Source organism: Photinus pyralis, unplaced genomic scaffold (assembly GCF_008802855.1).
Source record: "Photinus pyralis isolate 1611_PpyrPB1 unplaced genomic scaffold, Ppyr1.3 Ppyr1.4_LG6, whole genome shotgun sequence".
Lineage (NCBI taxonomy): Eukaryota > Metazoa > Arthropoda > Insecta > Coleoptera > Lampyridae > Photinus > Photinus pyralis.
This window is the reverse complement of record NW_022170663.1, coordinates 24631637-24641857: the sequence shown is the minus strand read 5'-3', so window position 1 is coordinate 24641857 and position 10221 is coordinate 24631637. Positions and strand designations below refer to the sequence as shown.

The window sequence follows — 10221 nt, the reverse complement described above, 5'->3', positions numbered from 1 at the left end:
TGTGTATTTTTAGATTTATATTCAATACGGATCGTGTCCTTTAAGAAATATGACGAGTGAAAGTTGGAGTGTTTAACCGGAAATTAGAAAAAATAGTGTTGAACGACTCGATCTAACCATTTTGTGCCTGTTTTATTTTTTGTAAAAGAAATGTTCCAGAGTTAACTAAATTTTTAGCAGGAACTCGGTTTGAAGAAGGTAAAATAAAAAGTTTTCCATTCATATATTTCAATGAATATAAAATTGAAGGGGGGGGGGGGGGGTCTGTAGAAAAATTTCGAATTGATTGATTTAAATTTTAATAGACGTCAATATTTTGGTTTTTGTGTATTTATTTGCCATGAAATAAGGTGGTCGTGGCGGAGGAGGCCATTTTGAAATTTTGGGGTTAAGAAGCCGTCCAAATTTTGTTTACTAAGAGAATTTGATCAAGATAATTGTAGTAATTAAGTTGAGCTGGCCGTCGACACATTTTGTGCCTAAAATCTAAGGTTACCGTAAACAGTCAACATTCAAATAAAACGATTGGGATTGCCCCACCCCGTACAAGACGTCATTAAAATTTCGTTATATCCAGACTGCACAAAAAAACCGACCGATTTTGGAGATTTTTCTTTTATTTGTCAATCTTTAATATCGTATTGTTAAAAAATTCGAGTATACCGAGGCTAAAGAGCTTCATCTAATTATTACGCCTCTCAGGCAGCGAACTACTCAGATTACGATCTTTTTAGGGGTGGGGGTGGGGGCTAACGAGTTTGCTTAACCTTCTCATAGGAGCGATGTAGAGGAAAACAATGCAATCCCACCACGGCATAAAAATTCAAATGAACAGGAGAGGGTGGGAAAGGTTTTGATGGGTTTTAATATTATTCCTTTAGTTCATCAAACTATAAACAATAAGTGCCGCATTTTTAATTTATCGATAAGTTTGCTCATTATTTACAACTGTGAATGTCCACATCACTTCAGCCTTGGACTTTGCGACCAACCGAAATAAACGTGATTTTCCTCATTTGCCTCGATCCATTTAAAAATCGTTAAGCTCGTTAATCTCGATTGTAGCCATACAGATTTTTTTAAATCATACCCCCTCCCCCATCCGTGCTGATTAATGAACGCCTACAAAATGGCTTCTTATTAACAAAATCGGACAAATTTACTTGTTGATTCGTTTTCTTCATGAACTACCATTTAAATAAAAGCTAATGTAATAAATCAAATCTCACGTATGGGACCAGGATATTGAAATGATCTCATGCTTATTTCATGTTGTGGAATTGATACCCACTTTAGCTCTAGTTACAGCAACATCTCGTCTCTAGACAGACATCCGGAACACACTATGAAAACAATGCTCTACAGAAATTAAAAGACACAGACAGGACAATCTTCAGATTTATTCTTGAAATTCCACGTAATTTATTGGAAAATCGGCAATCTAAATTGACACTCTGTAAATTTTCTATGATATGTAATGCCTAACCTGCTCTAACCCTTGAAATTAAAAAAAAATGTGTACTTTACCTGTCTCTATAAACTTCGAAAAAATAAATCCAAATTTAGAGCTACCGTTACAAACTTCATAAATATAGGTTTTAAAGTAATTGTTATATTTCGGTTTTAGTTCGATGTGCAATAAATTCGATGTCCGCCAAAACGAAAAGGATGCTAAATGTCGCGTTAAATTTTCCACGTCAGCCGAACGAGTCGAAATTTATGCAAGTCTGCATCGGGGGCAGAGTGCATTGGTAAACAGCCATTAAATATATTCGCCCCAGTGCCCCATTCCGATTCAAAACTCCAGGTATCGTAACCTTTAAATTTAACTGCACTGATATTATCTAACCGTAAGATTTATTTTCTACGGGACAAACCGGTGGACGCAGTAAAATTTTCGAGAGACAAGCCCGTTTTTAGGTATTTTCTGGCAATAAAAGTAAAGGTGACATTGGCGGCGTTTATTTTTAATTGCAGCGGGTGGCGAAAAAAAAAACTTGAGAATGAACGTAAACGGGAAATGCCACGCCGCCAAAACGTTGATAGAAGGGTAATTTTTTGTGTATCGAGGATGTGGTCAACCTTGACCGATATTTTTATGCACCATTTCTGAGAAGTGCAAGGTGCAGGAAATTCCAAACGGTAAAAAAAAGTCTAGTGGGATACGTCTTCCACGAATGCGGTCTGGCCGGACCCAAAACAGTTCTTTTTTGTTATGCTAATTTATAATTTTAGATTCTATAATTAGCTCGGTTGTTTATACGTAAAATGATGAATCGTATTGGGTTCCTTTTTAATTTTCAATTTTCGCGCGATCTATCAAACTGACTATTTACCCTCTCCGAATAATGAAGACCGAACCCTTTCATGTGAGAACAACAACTGCTTTAATCAGAAGGCGTCTGGAGAGATTCGCTTAGAAATTCCGAGCAGACGGCGAATGCAGCTACTGAATTTCTAATTAATGAATTAATTAAGTGTGTGTGTTTACTTACGGGTGCAGTGGTCGGTGTATGCCCGGCGTCGTGCGGGTCGGCCGCCGTGCCCCCGCGATAGTGGCTCAGCACGCACGTGACGAGTCCCAGCGCCACCGTCAACACCACCGCAGACACCACTAAAACCAGGATGGCGGATTCGGTGCTAACTGCAAAAAAGAAAAAGACACTATTTCACAAAAGATCAATTACATATTCCTCGAAGTACCCCAAACTCTCATTACTTGCAAGTTCGCATGTCTGACATTGAGCTCTTGTAGGGTCAGTGAGGAAAAAAATAAAATTCAGATTTTATTTTGTCTGGCCCGGGCAACTTTGTGTTATATGCAAATACCTGGTATTCTTTTATAACGAAAAAAAAGTTAAAGGAAAAGTAAAAAGACCGGGGAGACGTGAAACCATGAGAGTGCATTTACGATATGCATTCGAAATACCGACACACAACGTACTACATGACGTAGTATTTTTTTTTAAATTTGTATGCCGTGCCGTACATGTTCAATTCGAATCGAAGCCTTTTTAGCTTATTTGGATGGAGAGAGTACAATATCTGTTTTTAAAATTCGCTTCTTCAACCGCACTTGTATGCAACCTTTAATCATAAAATGAAGGGCGCATTTTCCGTTACAGATATTTTCTGTTACCAAAATTTCTGTGTTACCAGCTACAGTTATTAATTAAATTTTTGAATTTGAATAATAATAATAATAAAGGAAAGAATTCTGTTTTATGAAAAATGTCTGATTTTTTTAGACACACCTCGTATGATATGACACATTTCATTTATATGAGGAGTAGAACAATTTATTGTTACCAATTGTAGAAAATTGACAAATGTCGAAGGGAGATACATTATTACAGCCTAGGGCCGAAAGTTCGCGAATCCGCCCTGATCGCGTATTCGCTTTTTCATAACACGCTCTTGTTTTCTTTAGATCACAATTCTGCTTCACTTTACCGCGAGCCTTCCGAAGATGAAATCTGAAAGCGAATCTTAAGTTGATCCTACTGGGGAATGAATGTACAAGGATCAAATTTATGGACGAAGTGAAGTGGAGGGTGGGAGGGGTGAATTTAATTCTTTGGGGGCGAATATACTGTTGTGTAAACAACCTCAAGTAGACGTTATTTAGGCTGAAATAATACCGAAGATAAGAACAGGCCACCCTTACATGGGAATGTTTTAAGTTAATTTAAATCTGTATAGGATTTCTTTATCAATAAGCCCAGCATTGGTTTGTCACACATTTAAAATTGAAAAATCGTCACCTTATGAAGACTTCGAAACACCGGCTGACTACCGAAAAAAGGTATTTGAAATATAAACGTAACGGACTGTTACGTACGCTCATCCTTGTTAAGTGCAGACCATTTCGGTAACGGTCGACGAAATGCGAGCACTTCCTAATCAACTTTGTACATGCACCATCGTGTATCGAAATCAACTAACTTTTTTAATAAAGTGCCTTTCTCAAACATCCGCCAAATGCCAAATTCTCATACTGTCTGTAGCGTTATTTTTCCTTTTAGAATTGTTTGTAATAGTTTAATTTCTGTTTGAATGTTGTCGTTTGTGTAAATTTGTTTATTTAAATTGTAAAACTCGAACACAACAAAAGCCGCGGAAGCAACAACTAAATTCTCTGGACGACCGCTATCCATAATGGCAGTCACGTCACTGTCTAGTCATTCATTTGTACAAAGTATACAAATGTTCGCCCCAAATATTCGCCCTCGCGTACTTGTACAATGTACACGTCGTGTGAGTGCCCTGCTTGCCATCGCAACTCGCCAAGCTCGTATACTTCCCAAGTACGCAAATAATTGTGTATTCGCCAAGTACACGAGTCGTCTGAGCCCGCTTTAGAATGTAAGAAAAATCTGCCCGTTTTGCGATAAGGACGTTCTTATCGCGTGATTTCAAGACGCACGTGTGTTTGGTGTTGATAACAAAGGATGCAGGTGCATGATTTCTTTTGCGGGTAATTTTTTTATAAAAAAAAAGGAACATTTCAAGCGAACGGCCACGCGCCTGGTCGAGGTCGTCTGTAGCAAAATGCTCTGGTGGGTCGGTCTCGGGAGCCTCGGGTATAACCTCAACAGGATAAACCGCAGCTACAGGAATTTAACGGCAAAGCAAAAATTTCGGTACTTACAAAACGTAGCTTGCGAAGATGCAAAAGTAAAAGATCCAAATTCATAGGGTGTTTTCTATTTATCTAAACTTTCATTTGAGTAGAAACAAACTAGAATATGTTCGATATGTTTAAACAAATTAAACTGTTTTTTAAATAATTACTCCTTTCCCCGACATCGGAAGAATATGGGGCAGAAGTCAAACTTCACGATTTTTAAGAGCGCTTCTTTTGACATAAGGCCCAGCTCAATCTGACGGGTTTTCTATAATTGGCTTAAATGCCAATCCTTAATTGCACTTATCCAATTGGTCGGAATGAAATCTCCAAATTCGGCAGTCCATGCGTTGATATTTCCCTTGAACTGCACAATCTCGCCGGTTTCAATCCTGTATTTTTTACAAACCTAAAATCGATAATTAACGGACCTAAAAGTTAATAAGATTGATTCTTTCTCTTCTTCCCTGGCGGCTTTAACCACGATTAAAATGTTCTTTGAAGAACGGTTGCAAAAATGAATAAATTCGCTACTTACGAGCGTTATCGGCGGCAAGACAACCAATTAAACAAAATGAAAACACACAAAGCTCCCTCGTCTCCTAGTGCAAATAAGTAAATTCAGGAACTACTTGATAACGAAGCGCGCAACTTAAAACGCTTCTACTGGGTGTTCAGCAAAGCTGGCCGACTCCGCAAATGTATGTTTTGTATCTTTGTTTATTTGTGTCGACCACCTGCGTGTGGGGTAAATATAACGGGCTTGTACCATTCTTTATTTTAGGTTTGTTTTGATGATTATTGCGTATGTTTTCGGTAGATATACATTTTTTGTGGTCAATTAATTAGTTAGGTATGTGTATTTGAATCCATTGTACGACCCAGATAGAATTCTCATTTTTCATCTCAAATTTTTCTACTTGTGCCCTACATCTACATCTCAGGTGGTAAACATAATTTGCGTAAACGATTCATTGGAAGCTGATACTGAGTCTTAATTTGGATTATTAAAATTTTGCTTTGTAGCGAATATAGTCGTGTAGTTAACCGCACACCATTGCACTCAGCATTATTTATTTGGCGCCCAACATGGGGCCAAAGCAATACAAAATTTAAATCGATTATTTAGAGATAGGAATAACCTCGGGAATAACGTAGTTCAGGCTGATTCTGGATGTCACGTTATCAAGAATAACATTTTTCGGTATGTACAGGGTGAGTCAACGATTACGCGGAGTAACTTAATGCTTTGAAGATAAAATTTTTCGATGGAGTGTGTATTATGATATGGTTGAATATTCTCCACATTTTAAAGATATTTGGAATTATACAGGGTGTAAGAAAAATTGGGCATTTGCAAGCGTCAGTATATTGTCAAAATTATTACTTAATTTTTGATTCCAGGTTTTATATCGTTTATTCTGGGTTAAGTAAAAGTCAAATAAATACATCTACTACAAAACATTAAAAAAATAGCTTACAGGGTTTGTTGATGAAGGACTCCATAGTGTTTGAGTGAATGTTTAATAGAAAAATGAAGTAAAATTGCGACTCAACTTTACAGGGTGTTTTTTTGGTAGGTCCAAAGCTGCAAAACTTCATATTAAAAAATCTCACTTTTTTTTAATGGAACACCCTGTATATTTTTCTGTCATCTTTTAGCTCCTCCAAAAACCTTCAACTTTTGATAATAATGTCCTATACCCATCTCTGGTATTTTTCAAAATATCTTGGTTTTTCTGATTTAATATTCTAATCTTAAATAAGTTATATGTAATTTACATAATAACGAGGTGGCCATCCAAAAAAAGGCCAGAGGTCGGGTGTTCGAACCAGGGCTGAGGTTAGAATTTTTCATCTATGGCAGAGATGGGAGTTTCCTTAGCTCAGTTTTGGGCATTCTGTCGGCTATTACGAGTTAGTTCTAATTCGTAAGGTAAATACGTGGGTAGTATAGAAATAGAACAACTTACGACCTTCTGCAGGGGCACCTCTAAAAAGCATTATGCGGGTCACCCTGTAATTGCAGGGTGGAAGCCTGTTGAGGGGCCAGAACAAGGACAATAAATAAATAAATATTTGTAAATGTATAGTGGGTTGGGTTGGTAGGGCTGCCTTGGCTGAAACTCCACCCACTCAAAAATAAAGCAAAAAAAATAAGTATCGCGGTCGTAAACTTTAAAAATTGTACTTGACTTTTGTTTAAATAAATTCGTTTAACATTTGTTTAAAACCGTGACAACAGCTAGAATTTTTCAACTTTTGGAATCTGTGTCTTGTTTTTTCTTTCATTATTAACGAACACCTCGCGAGTTTATAAATTTTGCGGTGTCTGTCCGTCTGTCCGCCCGTTAGCACGATATTTCAAAAACGAATGGATCGATTACGATGAAATTTTGCAGGTGGATTCTTTATCAAATTTGTAGATCGGAGTTCGTGAATTGGCAATATAGGCTAAAATATAAGGAAGGCCCTTTTGACATCTCCGTTAGTTATAAACCGAATTGCATGAAATTCAAAGCTAGCATAGCTTTAGCCATATTTAATACTTAATACCAAGCCAAGCCATACCCAGGAGCTCGTTTGCTATGTTTGCTGGCTATGCACTATGCCTATTCGGCCCCATTTTCTTCACTTATTTTGGTACCCGTGACTTGAATGTCGCAATATTAAACTTTCTGATGTTATTATGTTTTCGTCTCGGAATGACCAAACATTTGAATTTAGAGCTGATTTGATTTTCTCCAAGAGTAATTGGGTATGAAAAATTCATCGCCACGAAAGTGGGTAGATACTTTTCGCCACATTTTAAAGGTCTACTTCCATCACGAATCTCGTACGTTTGTACAAATCTAATTTAAAATTGAAGCCGGGCCTAACGAGAAATTCCCCATCCGCAGTAAAATTCGGCGCCTCGCATTTAAATTCATCCTTTCACCGTCGACGAGAGCGAGCTCGAAAAAAAAATAGATTAGCAATCAGGTGACTCACCGGCGAGGTGTAATGCAATAAATTTCCATTTTGCACAGAAAAACAATTACGAAACGTGCAGAATTTTTAATGCGACATGGTAGCAATTTAAATGTTGCGGTTTCCAGGCTGGAAAATAAAACAGTAACAATATGTGGATGGGACACAAATATGGAAACTTTATCTTGTCTAGACGAACACAAATGGGTGTGTGATTGTATAAAATTAATATTATGGCCAAGTGTAAGTTATATATTATGTGTGATAGCGAGAAGTGTGTCATCGAGGTAGCTGCTGTAGGTCACACCGTCTGGCCGTCGTCGCTCCAGTGGCCCAGACTTATTGATTGAGGTAGTGTATGTTATCTTGTCTATGAGCCACCATTGTCATACGCTTGACTAACCTTTTAACACTTATTTCAAATTATATACTTTAATTATTGCGAATCCTCGAGCTTAAGGGAGTTGACCCTCACTCGAAAACGCAACTGTTGGTAAAGAAGGGTGGCGAAGGAAACTCGAGCAGTCTAGACAAAACATACGCAGCAGCACCACTAAACAACAGCCAGTAATATGATTAGCGAATAACCATAAAATACATATCGGGGATTAAATAACTTCCTATTTATAATGTGTCGTCTAGACGGCGGGTCGATATCAGAGGGGCGAGGCGCGCCTATGACGTCGATAGCGTCGTCGTCGGTGGTGAAAAACCACGTGAGCAAATGTAACGAATTACGTAACAACGTCCCTTAAAAAAAGCTGACCTATGTACGTAAATATTTCTCCGCGTCCAATGAAAAATGGACGATTGCAAAAGTGGTGCGAGCGACCATTGTGTTTTTGTGTCGCTCCGTTCGTACCTATCTATAGATGGAGTGTTTTATTATGTTCGAGTAAAATAAATTGCCGCAATCCATTTGGGTCTTTGTCAGCAACAGAAATAGCAGATCTGTAACAATTCTCGTAATGAGTGAAAATGTCGCAATTTTAAGAAAATAGAGAAATGCATTTGTGCTCATTCAAAATTGTTGGATAAGAGTACTGTAGGATAGCGGGAAGTGTAAAAGTAGACTGACTGCTCGTAAATACAATTTAGAAACACACCCCCAAAGACTTCCCGATAAATTAAATCTTTCAACTCCACTTTTTTTCCACGTACCTTTTCTTCGGTCTAGAAAATAAAGATTGTGACTAACAAGTGCCTCCACAAAAATGCATCGGAATCTACAGGAAAACTATTTCTAAGACAAACCTTATCATTTTATTGGGCATTGGGCATTGGGTGGTTTTCGCAACTAAATCGATAACTTTGGTCAGTTTTGATCAAAAACATATTATACTCCAAAATAACATATCTTTTGACCAGTAAAGGATGTGATGTATTGAATGCGACCATATTTTTAAGTTGGTATTGTATTATCCTAGTTTGGTCTGGTAGCAATGTAATTCAGCATGTCCGTTTCCGTTTAGTTAGGTAGTTATATACCTACCATGTTGTATTTATTACCTCATTTATGTGTTATATAATATAGTCTTTCGGTTGCCGTCCTTTTATTTAAACGCATCCAGTACCGTCAAATATAATAGTGGGAAAACATAATAAAGGAAAGATAAACAGACAGACGGAAAGTAAGAACACGCCTCCTCACATCGACATCTTTTCAAGACTTTCTAAATTATGTCAGTTTTACTAAATCAAAAACCTTCGCGGGCATGCGTCAAACCAATCCCAAAGTTTCATCGCAATCGGATGAACGAGCGACAGTTGCAGTGGCGGCATCGCAACGCGCTTTAGTAGACCATAGAAACAGTGGCGATCACACGTTTCCGTCTGGATGCCCCCACGGTTGTCATTGTCAATACAGTGAAGAAATAGTCAGTGACTGGGAAGAACAGCTGATGCATCGATTGATCGGAAGAGAGTGCTATGGGTGCTATGTGAGTGAATTTTATGCACCCAGTATACCCTCTTCTTTCTTTTTTTAGTTCATTGTTCAACCACTAGATGAAGTACTCGATGAGCCATGAACCAAGCTGTTTGTTCCCTCCCCAAAAGGACAATTTGTAAGAATCGAACCTAAAAATCAATGTGCAGCAACGCGCGGCAACGTACCGCGCCGCGTCGCTACGGGTCGCTTATGTGAGAACTGGCCTTAAGGCGGATGTGACGCATTCTTTCCGGAAAATACGACGTGTTTGCTCTAGAAAAGTCGGAAGCATTCGGGAGCGCGAGTCTAGAAAGATTGGTCTTTGTTGTATAAGCAAATCGAATTGCGTTTCGAGTTAGTTCCCACATCGATGCCGAACTAAAGTATTAAGCACTCGCTCGTGTTATGTTATAAATTTTGAGTGACATAAAAATTGACATAATTGAAATGTCAAAAACGGCTAAATTTAGGTATATGACATTTTGAAAAGATGTGAACCAAAAATCGATAAACCACAATATTATTAAGGTATCGAACACATGTCAACAGCAATGCTATCATTATCAGCAAATAACGTTTTTTGTATTTTTGGTTTACTTTTTGAAATTTCAATGGCCGAGGCAGTTGCAATGCTACCAAATCGGACATCATGCATATATAAAGTGTATGCAAATTTTTGGCGTAACACAACGAA

General features: G+C 37.9%; 1 protein-coding gene across 2 annotated transcripts in view; it reads right to left on the bottom strand.

The window, feature by feature from the left end:
• Nucleotides 1-2189: 2189 nt before the first annotated feature.
• LOC116173479 overlaps nt 2190-10221 on the bottom strand; it is a 160538-nt gene continuing 152506 nt past the window's right edge. The window contains exons 3-4 of one of the 2 annotated variants that reach the window (XM_031490976.1): nt 2496-2644; nt 2190-2449 (exon numbers count right to left, since the gene is read on the bottom strand). In XM_031490976.1, the coding sequence (XP_031346836.1) occupies nt 2447-2449; nt 2496-2644 (152 nt within the window). In that variant the 3' untranslated portion in view covers nt 2190-2446. The remainder of the gene's footprint in view (nt 2450-2495; nt 2645-10221) is intronic. The other variant, XM_031490975.1, reaches the window with a different exon arrangement.